Source organism: Puma concolor, chromosome B2 (assembly GCF_028749965.1).
Source record: "Puma concolor isolate L17-30 chromosome B2, mPumCon1.1.hap2, whole genome shotgun sequence".
Taxonomy (NCBI): domain Eukaryota; kingdom Metazoa; phylum Chordata; class Mammalia; order Carnivora; family Felidae; genus Puma; species Puma concolor.
Genome location: NC_141671.1, coordinates 25857066 through 25872157, shown reverse-complemented (window position 1 = coordinate 25872157; position 15092 = coordinate 25857066). Strand labels below are relative to the sequence as shown.

General features: G+C 42.3%; 1 protein-coding gene and 1 long non-coding RNA gene across 5 annotated transcripts in view; both read left to right on the top strand.

Moving 5' to 3' along the window:
- Positions 1-15092, top strand: part of BPHL (biphenyl hydrolase like) — a 38774-nt gene that overhangs the window by 10918 nt on the left and 12764 nt on the right. For 3 of the 4 annotated variants that reach the window (XM_086706410.1, XM_086706411.1, XM_025917076.2), the window contains exons 3-5: positions 81-247; positions 1552-1705; positions 12841-12972. In XM_086706410.1, coding sequence (XP_086562536.1) covers positions 81-247; positions 1552-1705; positions 12841-12972 — 453 coding nt within the window. The remainder of the gene's footprint in view (positions 1-80; positions 248-1551; positions 1706-12840; positions 12973-15092) is intronic. The other variant, XM_086706412.1, reaches the window with a different exon arrangement.
- Positions 1722-9927, top strand: LOC147580807 (uncharacterized). The gene is made up of 2 exons (XR_015251119.1): positions 1722-6937; positions 9797-9927. It is a non-coding gene; the product is annotated as an uncharacterized LOC147580807 (long non-coding RNA).

Sequence of the window (15092 nt, the reverse complement as noted above, 5' to 3'; positions counted from 1 at the left end):
GTAGTTGTTTCTGCTTTTACTGTAATGTGTTTGAAATAATGAAATCCTTCACCTGAGGGTAACCAAGTGGCTGTTTTTAGGAAGTGGAGAGACTGATTTTGGACCTCAGATTAAGAACCTCAATAAAAAGCTCTTCACAGTGGTTGCCTGGGATCCTCGAGGATATGGACATTCCAGACCCCCAGATCGAGATTTCCCATTAGACTTTTTTGAAAGGGATGCAAAAGATGCAGTTGATTTGATGAAGGTGGGTCTCTCAGGGAAGAGCCCAGAGGAGGGAGGATGACTGGGCCTGTCTTCATCTATTTTGTTTTTGTTTTTATTTCTACAAGGGTGATGCCATGTGATTCTTATAGAAAATTCAAGTTCAATCAAATAGGTGTGAATAAGGAAGTAGAAATATCTCACAATCCAACTAGAGATATCAATGTTATGACTTTGAGACTCCCTTTCCAGCCAATCTTCTGACACATATAAATACACAGGATTGTATTGATGGCATCATACTATATCTAATGTTTTTCCAACTTACTCTTAGAACAGTTTGTCGAGGAAATACTTTCATGTTAATAAATATAAATTTACATAAATATTATAATAGTCATAGTAGTCCATTGTAGGGATGTACTGTTTTATTTCATATATCTCTAATGGTAGATAAATAACTTAATTTTTAAGTTCCTTTTTTTTTTTTTTTTGTGGTTATGAGCAGCAGGGCAGTGAACATTGTTTTGTCCATGGACGTTTTAGTTCCTTTATAAACACCGTTGGTGTGGACACCCTACACCTGTCTCCTGGTACACATGTGCAAAAGTTCCATACATATCTAGGGGATGATGCCAGGTTATAGAAGATGCAAATGTTCGTTGGACAAGATAGTGCCAAATTATTATCCATGCGACTTCTAGCAATTTATAGTCCCATCAGTATCTTGGACTGATATTTGTTACATCTTTAATTTTCCAAGTCATTCTAGTTTTACCCCTAGGCAACATCTGTCAGATATAATCTTTGTTCAGTTTCCTTGTCAAACACATTTTCAGAGCCTGGTTGATATAAGGACTAGCATAACCTCCTGTGACACCATTCTCCTCCAGCCTGTCTCCAGACACTTCTTCCCACAGTTGCCCTCAGTGGTTTTATCAGATGCAGTGACTTCATTTCATCCAGGAAATATCAAGTTCCCCTGTCTAATCTACATTACTAGTCTCAAGTCTTAGCTCAGGTGTGGGTGTGCATGCACATGTGATTTGTCATTTCTAAGGACAGCTGATCTCCACTGTTTCCAGAGATTTTATCCAAACAGAAGATGTCGTTCCCTCATAATTCAAAACAATACTGTGTACTTAGGTTTTTATGATACTTACATTTACACCAGAACTAAATGAGAAAAAAACATTTCTGTCATCAAATGCTGGCCTCTAGGACTTTAATTATCAAGTGATGCTCCAAACCCCACACTGTATTGATTTGGATGATTGTTAATGATCAGATTCTTCTAGCAGAGAGGAGCAATCACCTGTGCTGTGCATTTCTCTGTATTTATCACAGACACTGAAGTTTAAGAAGGTGTCCTTGTTGGGGTGGAGCGATGGTGGTATTACAGCACTCATAGCAGCTGCAAGATATCCATCTTACATCAATAAGATGGTGATCTGGGGAGCCAATGCCTACGTGACTGAGGAAGATGAAACCATTTATCAGGGTAGGTTTCACAAGCGGGCGATGTCGTGACAAGTAACATCTTTGCCCTCCCCCTCTCATGTCTTACTATGACGTCTACTAACAAGGCCTATCTCATCTGCTTCCACTTCTCAGCTCTGCAGTAGGAAGTACTCTCAAATTCTTGGAAGTAATATGGTTTAACCAGTCTGTGTTTTGAATTTTTTTTTAAGGTTGTTTATTTTTGAGAGACGGAGTGTGAGCAGGGGAGGGCAGAGAGAGAGGGAGACACCGAATCCAAAGCAGGCTCCAGGCTCTGAGCTGTCAGCACAAAGGCTGACGTGGGGCTCGAACTCACAAACTGTGAGATCATGACTTGAGCCGAAGTTGGGCACTTAACCAACTGAGCCACCCAGGCACCCCTAACCAGTCTGTCTTTCAATGCTTTCTATTTCCAAAAGTAACACTTTCATGACTCCGGAAAAGGTTTTATAAAACTCAGTGTTCACATTTCCTGCACCTGATAGTGAACTTCAAGGAGGGAGGGGTTGATGTAAAGTCTCATTTAAAATAATGTGAGTGTAAAAATGCACATTGTATTCAAATATGAAACCTTATATTTTGATAAAGAAATTTTTTGCGATTCACATTTCATTAGGTTGTCCTTCAAGCTTATCTTTGAAGTTTTTAGTGGCAGAAGAACGGGGGCCAGCAAACCTGGCAGCCTGTGGGCCAAATCCGGCCCACCATCTGTTTTCGTAAGGCCGGGCACTGATCGAGAAGGCTAGCGCTTTAAGACCTGGAGATCAATCTGGGATGTCCCCTCCATCCCTGTTTCCTCCTCCGCTCCCAGTGTTGCTGCCCAGGGCCTGTGCTGGTGGCCACTTACACACTGGTGACTGTTGGCTATTACCAGGCACTCCGTTGTGGAATTTCAGTCAGCGACTCAGGAGCCTAGCCTCCAGCAAGCTGACCAAACTGAAACTGCTTAGCTCTCAGGAGAAGGGCACATTGGGATCTGGGGGTATCTGAGGCAAAAAGCAAAAGTGACCTGGTCCCCACCAATGTCTGCCTGACCCACCAGGACCCTCTTCAGTCTGGTAGCTTTTTATCCTGGGTGTGTTTCCATTGGATCCCAGATGGCCCACCCCAGGCAGTCAGGGTCAAGCAGGTCAGAGGTTTCTCACCTTTAACCTACCTACCTGGTAACTGTGATTTTACCTCTTAGCTTGCAAAGCTAAAATAAGTTACACTCTGGCCCTTGACAGAAAGCATTTGCAGACACAAGCCCTGGAATATCACAAGTCTGCTTTTATTCAGCTGTTCTGCAATTCACATGATTTAAGGAAGCTACTTCATGGCAATGCTCTGTTGTAGAATCTTAGCCCTTACACCGTTTGGTAATGAACTATGAAACTTTTTTTTTAATGTTTACTTATTTTTGAGAGAGAGACGAGAGAGAGAGAGAGAGAGAGAGAGAGAACTTGCGAACACCAGAGGGGAGGAGCAGAGAGAGAGGGGAACAGAGGATCCAAAGCAGGCTCTGTGCTGACAGCAGACAGCCTGATGCGGGTCTCTAAAACTCACGAACCTGACCTGAGCCAGAGTTGGACACTTAACCAACTGAGCCACCCAGGTGCCCCAGAACTATGAAACTCTTAAGTGATGAGTCTGATCTAGTGACCCATCCTGATTGACACTCTTGCCTGTCCTTGTTTTACCCCTACTGGGTTCAGAGGAGCGAAAATATTTTAAACTGAATGAAATGCATGTGATAATGCCTGCCCTGAGGTGTTTGTGTGATAATTCCAATATCTGGGTCATTTTGGGGGTCGGCATTTGTTGGCTGTCTTTTCGGTATCATCCTGTTAGAACTCTGAGAAATATTGTTTGTTTGTTTTGCCCGTTTTGTTTTTCCTTGGCATGCAGTCAACCTGGTTAGGTTCATACTACAAATTCTGTTTAGCCTTCTGCGGGTGTTAGTTCCAGCATCAGGTCAGTTCTCAAAGCTTCTTCATGTCTGCCCCACACAAGCCCCACTCAGGCTATGCTGGGACTTAGGCGGTGGTTTATATGGTAGTTTAGTTCTTGAAGCTTATGCTGTATGCTTTTTTTTTTGCATCTTCCCCATGCATGCAGAGCCTAGGGGTGAATCACTTCATCAGTTCATATGCAGACTTAGAAACCCCCTTCAAAGCTCCTATGACCAGAAAGAAAGATTTCTCTCATAAAGACAGGTTTTAGTAACCCCCTCCTCTGTTGTACAGTTCTGTGCATCTGGAACCGTCTTTAGGGCAAAGCGGCCAGAAAAAAGAGATGGACAAAATAATAGGGATTTCACCTACAGTCTTCAGATACAAGGGGCCCCTTTTTCTGGTACCTTTGGTCAAAGAGCCAGCCTTGTCTTCGGGTTTTGGGTAGCTGCCCTGACATTGTACTAGGAGTGCAGGCCCCTGGCTGTGTACTTTCACAGCTTGGACTAGGGTGAGAAGAAAGAGAGAAAGAAAAAACAGTCTCCCTCATGCAGGGCAACCTGGTCCTTGTCCTCTGGCTACCTCTAAGGGTCTTCTCCAGTTTCTGTTTTTAATGCCTGCCATTCAGTTGTGTGATTCACCCTGTACCCCATATTTCAAAATCAGGACTCAAAGGAAGAAAAGGAAAATGAAACTCATCCCTTTTATGGGTCATTATTCAAGTTTTGGCTCCATTCAATCTCTTACTCTTACACCTTGGGACAGTCCTCAGGTAGTTGCTTGTGGTGTATTCTACCTGGAGTCTAGTTGTAATCAGTGAGAGAGGCGCTGCTCCAGCTGAGCCAGCACCAAAGCCCAAGAGATCGGTACTCACTTGAGCAGATGTCTTAGGGCTTCTGCTATGACTAGGGGGTGATATGTTCTAAACTCCTATTCAGCCAGACTCCCCCTGAGGCCTAGAGCCATATTTCTATCTACTTGCTGAGCACCTTCCTCTTGATAGCCTGGAAGTTAGTCATAACTAGAGTGTCTACATTGAACTCATTGCCTCATGACTCTTCCCACACCCCAGCTCACAATCTCTGTCTCATGCAGTGGTCCACGGTCTACCAGGTCATCCCTGGAGGACTAAGCCCTCCTCTCTGCCCTCTTCATTTAGCTGTGAGTGGACTCTGATAATACCACATTCCTAAGACCTTTAAAAGGTAACCCCTCCTCCTCTCTTCCTGCCCACTCTTTTCCTGCTTCAGACCCTTGGCCTCTTAGGACAATTTGTCTTCCATATGAGTTTCCTTGCTAAGGCAAGAACCTGGTCATTTAATTCTGCTACTTAAAATCCATCAGTAACCTCACAGTGATGTTCAAGCACCTGGGCTGGCCCGGGCAGCCTGGCCCTATCCAGTCCTTGTAGCCAGCCCCTCCTTTCCCCTCAGCCTTTCTGTGTGTCCCCCACCTTGAATAGCTGCCATTCCTGAAGCAAGCTTCCTCCTTTGTGCCTCTCTGCCTTGGCATCTGCTGATGTGCTCGCCTGCACTGGCCCCCCTTCTAGCCCAGTTTCCTCACCAAACTCATCTTCATCCGCCATTCCCAGCTCCCACAGCACTGCCTTTGTCGGAGGTCCCTGAGTCTTTGGGGCTGGGGTTTGGTGCTAGAACACTTTGCACACACTTTCACGATGGCCGTGTGTTCTGGGCAATGCCACCTTTCACAGCTCACCTCAGTCAATACTGTGTGAACTTACCATGTTTGGTGACTCTGACTTCCCTTCCTTTTGTAGACACACCAAAAAGTCTCCCTCTTAACCCCACACTCCCCTTTACTTACTGTCTGCTATGTCTCGGCTCCATTTCCCAGCCATCAGTCCCACGTCCTCATGCCCCACTCTCTCCCTAACTTGTGTCAAGGTGGCTTCCAACCCATGAACCCCATGAAAGCAGTGTCTTGTTGCTGCCAAGCCCGTCGGATGCTTTATTGCCCTTTGTATTCCTTGGTCATGCTGCAGCATGTGAAAATCCACACGTGGGGCACCTGGGTGGCTCAGCCTCTTGATTTCGGTTCAGGTCATGATCTCCCAATTCGTGGGATCGAGCCCCACGTGGGGCTCCGCACAGACAGTGTGGAGCCTGGTTGGAATTCTCTCTTTCCCTCTCTGTGCCCCTCCCCTGTTCTTTCTCTCAAAAACAAACAAACAAACAAAAAACAAATAAACTGAAATAAATAAGCTTAAAAAAAAAATATTTGAAGGGATGCCTGGGTGGCTCAGTTGGTTAAATGTCGGACTCTAGATTTCTGCTCAGGTCATGGTCTCATGGTTCATGAGTTGAGCCCTGCTGTCCAGCTCTGTGCTGATAACGTGGAGCCTGCTTGGGATTGTCTCTCTCCATCTCTCTCTGACCTTCCCACATACATACTCTCTCTCAAAATAAATAAGTAAACTTAAAAAAAATTTTTTTAATAATTTTAAATAAATAAGTAAACATAAAAAGAAAGAAAATGTACACATGATGTAAGATCAATCACACCCCTCTTCTTGAAGCTTTCTCTGCCTTGAAGTTCTTGCCCCCATGTTCTCAGCTTGCCCTCCTATCTCTGCTTGTTCTGTGGCTTAGACACATCCCCACTCTGCTGGGCCCTGTGATGTTGAGCTCCTCCAGACACCATCCTTAGCTCTCTCTCTGTTCCTCTTCTCTTTCTTACACTTGAGGAACTTCTCACATGTCTTGGCTTCACCAGACTCCCAAATTCCAGATATTCAGCTTCTTACCTGGTTGCCCCACGTGCACCTTATGTTCACTATGCCTAAAGTCTAGCTCATAATCTTTCCTCTACACCCCTTCTTCCTGCTACATTTCTCATTTTGGTAACTGATGCTCAGAAATATGCTATTTCTTCCACAAAATAATTTGTGATAAGTGAATCGATAGTTATGATTTATTGAACACCTACTGTGAGCTAACACTGACATAGCCCTGTATGACTTCAACCCAGGGCACAGAGAAGTGAAGAAACCTGTCCTGATGGTACAGACGTGTGGTGGCTGTTCCCCTCTGCAGTCTAGTGATCCAGCCCCGTGTTCTGCCTGTGCTCTGCCTTTGCTGTGCCTGGAATCCCTCCCAGCTTTTCCATTCCTCCTGCCAGGCCTCCATCTGTCCCCACTTAGATTGACCAGCACTTTCCAACCTGTCCTCTGTCTCAGCCTCCTTTCAGTGTGCTTTCCAGACTGCTTAGATAGGAGTTTGCTACGATGTAAATCTCATCGTACCTTACTTTGAAGCCCTTCAAGGTCTCCCATAGCTTTCTAGGTAAGTAGAGTTCAAACTCCTCTGCTTTGCCTACAAAGTTTGAGGAAACCAGAACCCCGGGCCTTTCTGGGTCCATCTCCTGCCACTTTTGTCTCCTCTACCCCCACACACCCATCGTTTTCTTCAGGTACCTGAAAACCCCTGAAGTTCCAGCAGTAGGGGGCACGGCTCGCTGTCTCTGCCAGTGTGCTGCTCCCATACTTGCTTGCTGGCTTGTGTTCTCACGGACTCAGATCCTGCAGTGCATCCTCCGGGAAGCCCCCCACCACTGCCACTCCCGCTCATTGACCCCACCCCCCGTCCTCCCCCAGCTTCTCTTGGGACATTTATTCTATTCCACTCCTCTACAGAAGTCAGAGGTCGGTTACAACTCTCTAGACCATAAGGCCCTTGAGGGCAGAGGCCTTATCTCGTTCAGGTTTGTATCTGCTGTGACTGGCACTCAACAGGCTTCAGATAATGCTTACCAGAATAATTCACTAATGAGTGGCAAGCGAATGAGTTTTCTTCTGGTGCTTAGCACAAATTATATGCTCAGAAAGAGAAATGTATCAGTTTTGGGGGGAATACAAATCCTATCTGTTTTGCATCAGCAAACAGTTTGGTTCAAATGGTTTTTTTAGGAACTAAAACATAATTGCTGCTTTTAAATTTTTTTTTGGTGGAAATTATGCTTTGGGGAAAAACTGGCTTCCTCTTGGAAAAAAATTAACAGAAGTAAGTAAATATACAGAATATTTTTGAATGTTTGTTACATGCTGGGTACTGTTGCTAGCACATTCCATGTCTGACTTATTTACTCTTTATCTCGGAGTGTTGTTATAATTCTCATTTTTCAGATGAGGAAACTAGCACAGAGGTTAAGGAACTTGCTCAGGGTGACACGGCTAGCAGGTGCAAGTGCTGGCATTCAGACCCAGCCAGCTTGACTTCTGAGCCTGTGTGTGTAACCACAGTGTTTGATGTGAACATCTGGCTTGCTCCAGCTTAGCTGGATACCCCTGTCCCTCGATATTTCGGTAATATTTCCCATTAGAGTCTAAAGCCTTGCCCCAGATTTTACATGCTCATAGATGCCTCTTCAAATGCCTGGTTTCACTGAGTTAACTCACTTTGAGAATCTCTCACTATCCCAAGAGGAGGAATTTACATTTTAGCAAGAAAAACGTCTACACATTAAACATTAGCCAACTTGGTTCTTAAAAGATCTTGTCCTTCCTATCACAGAGGAATTTTTTTTTTATTTTATAAAAATATAGATAATTTTATAAAATATATAACTTTAAAACATTACATTTAGGGGCGCCTGGGTGGCGCAGTCGGTTAAGCGTCCGACTTCAGCCAGGTCACGATCTCGCGGTCCGTGAGTTCGAGCCCCGCTTCGGGCTCTGGGCTGATGGCTCAGAGCCTGGAGCCTGTTTCCGATTCTGTGTCTCCCTCTCTCTCTGCCCCTCGCCCGTTCATGCTCTGTCTCTCTCTGTCCCAAAAATAAATAAACGTTTAAAAAAAAAAAAAAAAAACATTACATTTAGATTATATATTAACATAGTAAAAATATAGTAATAATAAAGTACTAATAATATATCACATCTTCAAATTAAACATTAAATATTTAAATATATTTATATATCTTATAAATATGTAACATAAATATCATGAATAATATATACTGTATACTAAAGTATATAATATATATTTAAATTTTATTCTGTAATTATATATTTAAATTTTTAATTCAAATTTATTTAATTGTATAATATTTGATACATATAATGCAATACATGTGACACTGTGAATTATAGACACCCATGAGCCCACCATGGAACATAAGACTGATCACTGTTTGTACCCTCACTGTATGCATGTGCTTCCTCCCCAGGCCTCCCCTACCTCTAGCCTGAGTCCTACAATCATCCTTATGCCTTTTTGAAAACACGCCTGTCACATATGTTTATATTCCTAAACAGTATATAATTTAATTCTATTTGGTTTTGAGCTGTACAAAGTGACTTTATACTGTATACATCATCTTCTGTGACTCACTTTTTTTCAGTGAACGTTGAATTTCTTTTTTTTTTTTTTTTAAATTTTTTTTTTTTTTAACGTTTATTTATTTTTTTGGGACAGAGAGAGACAGAGCATGAACGGGGGAGGGGCAGAGAGAGAGGGAGACACAGAATCAGAAACAGGCTCCAGGCTCTGAGCCATCAGCCCAGAGCCCGACGCGGGGCTCGAACTCACGGACCGCGAGATCGTGACCTGGCTGAAGTCGGACGCTTAACCGACTGCGCCACCCAGGCGCCCCATGAACGTTGAATTTCTAAGATTCATTCATGATATTTCTGTATTATATTCCATTGGGCAAATGTATTTTATTTTTCCTCTCTTTTATCAATAAACTGTAGGTCTGTTTTCACTGTTGCCGTAAACATTCTTATACATGTCTCCTGGGGCATCTGGGCAACAGTGTCTCTCTAGGGGTATATGCCCAAATGTGAAATTTGCTAAACATTGTGGTATGCAAATACACCATGTGACAGGTGGCCAATTATTTTCCAACTAAATAAATTTGCATTTCCACCACGAGTGTATAAGATTCCTTAACTTGTATCCTCAACGAAAACTTGAAATCATCAGACTTCTTAATCTTTCACCAGTCAAATGGGCAAGAAATGGTATCTTACTGGGGGACTTAATTTTCCTTTTCCTATTACTAGTAAGATTGAGAATCTTTTTTTATGTACTTATGCATCATTGGGGTTTCTTTTTCTGTATTGTACCTATTCATGTCTTTTCATTTCTTTTTGTTTTAAAACTTTTATGTAATATTTGATAAATATAAAACCTTGTGTTTAACAGGGATACCTTATGAAGTCTAGCAACAAAGCAAACACCCAAGGACTCTCCACCCACTCAAGACTAGAACACTTCAGTGTTATTATGACGTTATTGATTTGCAGGGTTTTTGTTGTTAAATAATATGATGACTATCCCCTTGTGGTTAGTAATTGTGTCAGTCGTGGTACACAGCTTGTTGCTTGTCCTTTTGCTTTCTCTGTAGACAGAACTAAATTTAATGTAAGAAAATGTTACAGTGTTTTATTTTCTCACTTGGAAAGTTTTGTTGGTTTTTACATTTACAAACACATTCTTCAGTTTCTTTACTCACCTTTCCTTCTTTCGTCTCAGATATTCCCTCTAGGATCACTTCTCTTTCTCCTCAAGTTATTTTTTACGAGTTCTTTTTTTTTTTTTTTTAAGTTTATTGATTTATTTTGAGAGAGAAAGTGTGAGCAGGAGGGGCAGAGAGAGAGAGATAGGGAGAGAGAGAATCCCAATCAGGCTCCATGCAGTGAGCACAGAGCCGGATGCAGGGCTGGAATCTCACCAACCGTGAGATCATGACCTGAGCTGAAATCAAGAGTCAGACACTTGACCGACTGAACCGCCCAGATGCTCCTGGAAGTTCTTTAAGGGGAGATCTGTTAAGAGTCAACTCAGTTTTTATTTCACTCTCATTCTTGAAAGATTGTTTGGCTAAGTACAGAAATATAAATGGGAAATTCTTTTCTCCACTGCACACTGTCTGCATTCCTTAACCACTGCTGTGAACTTTTGCCAGCGAGCTTTCCTCCCTTTGGAGAGATGTGTCTTACCTCTGGCTGCTTTTCAGGTTTTTGCTTTCTCTTTGATTTACTGCTATTTTGCTCTTCTCTGTCTAGATGCAAATTCCTTTTTATTTATCCAGTTTGGGTTACACTTGAGTTTTGTCTGTGGACTTTTCTCTGATCAGTTCTGAAAACCTTTCTCAGCGGTTTCCTTCTTCCCATATTTCTTCTCCATTCTCCTCCTCCTCCTCTCCTTCGGGGACTGATTGGACTTTGTGGGCCTTGCTTTCATTCTGCTCTGTCTCTTGTTCATCTTCTTGTCTCTCTGTGTGGTGGTCTGCATCATATGTTAAGCTTTCTCTTCCAGTGTTCTAGCTTTTTCATTAGTTTTATAAAGATTCTGGTCGTTTTGTGATCTTTGATTAGGAGTGAAATTTGCTTACTCTCAATCTGAAAACCCACAAAAAAGACCGTGAACACAAATTGATACTGTTTTCCTTCAGAGAGGATTTACATTTGCTATTCTTGGGAGCCTGGGAGCCATGGGATAATCACAGCCTGGGGCCATTTTAATCTCAGTTTAATCTAGGAATCTCAGGTTCAGCTCTACCCACTGCCCCCAGCTAGTAGTTACATTTCCCCCAAAAGCAACCCTGCCTTTGAGTAGTCTTACCACCCTTTGCCCTGTTTTCTGGTTCTCTTCCATCTTACACACACACACCCTAGTTTGCATTAATCGCTGCAACTCCAGCAATGCAACAAATCATATGTTTTATGAAAGGTCTAGTCCTTCCACTGCAAGGGCACCTCGCAGAGGGTGCTGTCTACAATAGTGCCCAAAGTAGAAATATCTACAGGGGATTTTTTTACTGACCATCTTCATGACATCTTACTGGCTCCTCTCTCCTTTCCTCTCTTCCAACTCTTTTTCTTCTTCCCAGATCTCCCCACCCCCTTAATTTCCAGACTTCTCTGCACCCCTCTGTGAAGTCTTTTCACTCCTGTGCAGAGCAGGTCAGCTCTCCTCAGCTTCCATATGCACCTCTGGGCTTACCTATGCAGATTTGAACCAATCCGGCAGTCTGCCATCCTTAGAAGGCAGTTGTAGTTGTAAATAGCAATTTTTCCTTCACTCTGTTATTTCTGTTCCCTGAGTACACACTGGGTGCCTGCCAGGGGTCTGGCACTGTCCAGAGCACTGTGGAGGGGTTATTGTGCAATATGAGTTCATATCATTAGTAATGTGTTGTCTTTGAGGTATATTGTGTACCAGAAGCACTGTGTTAAAAGCTGTCCATAAGCCATATGTAATATGCTCAGAAAAATTAGAATTACCAGTGTGTTTAAAGAAATATGGACACAACTGGGCTAAGTAATTGAATTTGTTCATGCATTTTATAAGTGGTTTTTAGCTATTATTTCCTAAGAGTGAATCATCTGTACTTGTTTCAAGTTCATAGTTAGCCCTTTACAGCCATATTTCTTCAGTAACAGAAACTAGAATGAATAATTTGTATGTTTTTCAGTGTACCTGAATGCAATTCAGAAAATATCTTCTCTCTTTTTAAAAATTTTTTTAAAAATGTTTGTTTATTTTTGAGACAATGCGAGAGACAGAGTGCAAGCAGTGGAGGGGCCGACAGAGGGAGGCACAGAATCTGAAGCGGGCTCCAGGCTCTGAGCTGTCAGCCCAGAGCCTGACACGGGGCTCAAACTCACAAACTGTGAGATCATGACCTGAGCCGAAGTCAGACGCTTAACCGACTGAGCCACCCAGGCGCCCGTAGAAGATACCTTCTCTTTAATAAATCATGTCAGTTTTACTCAGATAACCCTAATTGCAGGAATATCTTCTTATATCTTATACTTTTAACAGAAAGCATTAAATGCAGATCTAATTTCACTTAGTAAAAATTTATGTTGTGCCTCTTTTGTGCCAGGCTCTGGCCGAGGCTCTGGGCATAAGTGGGAGGCAAAACAAAGCCAAGTCCCTTATCCTGGAGCTTTCATCTTCCTGGGGAGACAGGCACTCAGCCATGGACACAGAAAATGCTACAAAGCACTGAAAGATGCAAAACAGAGTAGATGGAGGGGAGGGTGCTCTAAGAGGATGGTCGGGGAAGGCCTCACTGCCCTGGACAAAGTGAGGAGTAAGCCAGGTGGAAAGCTGGAGAAACATTTCAGGCAGACAGAAGAGCAAGCAGGATGACTCTGGGGTGGACTATGTTTGCAATATTTAAAGATAAGCCTTAACATTAGACTAGACTTATTCTTGTCACTACTTCTGTTTTTCAGGTATCAGAGATGTTTCTAAATGGAGTGAGAGAACAAGAAAACCTCTAGAAACCTTATATGGGTATGACTACTTTAGCAAAACCTGTGAGAAGTGGGTGGATGGCATAAAACAATTTAAACATCTTTCAGATGGTAGGTTGTGTGAACTGTTTTAGCTGTTCCTTTGCTGATCAGAGAGGCTGCTTGAGTTCCTCCCCTGGTGTTTCAGAATTCCCTGGTGATTAGCACATTCACCCACTGTTTTCATGCTGATGTGTGAACAGAGGATGCTAGTGACTGTACACAGTACAAGCCCTTGTATAATACATCTGCCTTAAACTGTACTAAATATATAGTTGTATCAAGGTTCACATAGTTAAGTCTTTAATAGAAGACTGTTCCTTTCTCCTTCTAATCCTTGTGTGTATGATGACAAAATAATTCTCTAGAAGCCTCAGATAGTGTATATGTTCTAATTCTGGAATGGATAATCAGAAAACAAGCCACCACACAGAGCGTATTTTTTTCTTTTTCATGTGTTACCCGCTACATACTCTGTTACTAAGACAAAAAAGAAAGAAGGACCTTTTTGTCATGACCTTCAGCCCCAGCGAGCATGAGGAAGAGTGTTCAGTTCACTTCCCACCTTCAGAACTTAGTTAAATGACTATAGCTCCCTGTCTTTATCTGAAAATTTAACACGATTTCCAATAACAGTAAGAATTGATCTCTTTAAGAAAATTCTGAGTTAAAGTCTGTTTTTAAGCAGCTATTTACATTTATACTCTCTCACTCTTCTATTTTAACTGTAAAAGAATAGAGGGTAGCTAAGATCTAATCTGGGAGCACAATTCAGTTACAGAATGGCTGCAGTTGAAGGGCCAGTTTGATCTATTAGGTAATCATTTCCAGAGTGAGTCACCTATCAAAACTTTCACAATGAAAAGGGCATTTGAAAATGTTACTTTTTTGGTTTAAGTTCAAAACAGTAAATATATCCTGTTCAAATGAAGTACCCACCCATAGAAATAGGTCTTGGAAATGTGTTTCCCTCAGCTCTTAAAAATGCCGTAAAAGATGTCTAAGACAGTTCTCCATTAAAGAAGGCAAACTTTTGAAATGTAAACTTTTTTGCTTTCCTGACAAGAGAGCTGAAGGGGTAGGAAGATTCGAAGGTAGAAGCAGAATTAAATCAGCAGTTCAAAACTATGCCCTGTGTTTGTTAAAATTTAAACCTTCCACTCTGCGAAAAACACCATCAAGAGAATGAAAAGACAAGCCACAGACCTGGAGAAAACATTTGCAAAAGACACATGTGATCAAGCACTGTTATCCAAATGTGCCAAGAACTCTTACAACTGAACAATAAGAAAACAAACAACCTGATTAAAAAGATGAGCCAAATAACAGGATCCCACTGCTCACCTATTAGAATGGCCAGAACAGGATGTTGAGGGCAGTGAAAATACTCTGTGACACCATAACGATGGATGCATGTCATTATACATTTGTTCAGACCCACAGAATGTACAACAACAGGAGTGGCCCCTAATGTAAACTCTGGACTCTATGGTGGGGGATGTTGATAGTAGGGGAAGCTGTGCATGTGGGGGGGCAGGGGGACAAGGGAAATCCCTGTACCTTCCACTCAATTTCGCTGTAAACCTAAAATTAAAAAAAATTAAATATAGTTTTAAAAAAAATGAAAGAGAAGGGAGGGGAAATGCCAAAATATAGAGGAGCTAGCAGTATGTAAATGATCTTATAGCAAGACTGTTAACAAACCACGTATCTCCCTTCCCCACTCACTAATTTGACAGGAGCCCTTTTCTTCCTACTTGTATCCTCATGTTTATGGATGCTCAGTTTAGCAGAGGAGTTAACTGCACAGATTTGGAGTCAGACGGTGGCCTTGCCACTTGGCTTGCTGTTAGAATGAATTGGGCAGATTCATTCATTTGAGCTTCTCTCAAAGCTGCAGTTTCCTATCTGGGAACTGGAGATACTAACAACTACCTCATAAGGTTGTTGTGAGGATCCAACCAGGTTCTGTACGTTCAGCTTTGGTGCGGTACCAAATACAGAGTAAGTGCTTAATAAAAGGTTATTATTACTATCGTTAGAAAAGTGCTTGGTTTACAAATAATTGTACATACTAAATGAGTTAAAACACGTGACGAAGTGTTCCATGGGCATCAAACCACTTGAACAGTTTCTGACACATAGTGCTCAGTAATAAGTGATTATACTATTGGTGGGTGTGTGTCATTTCA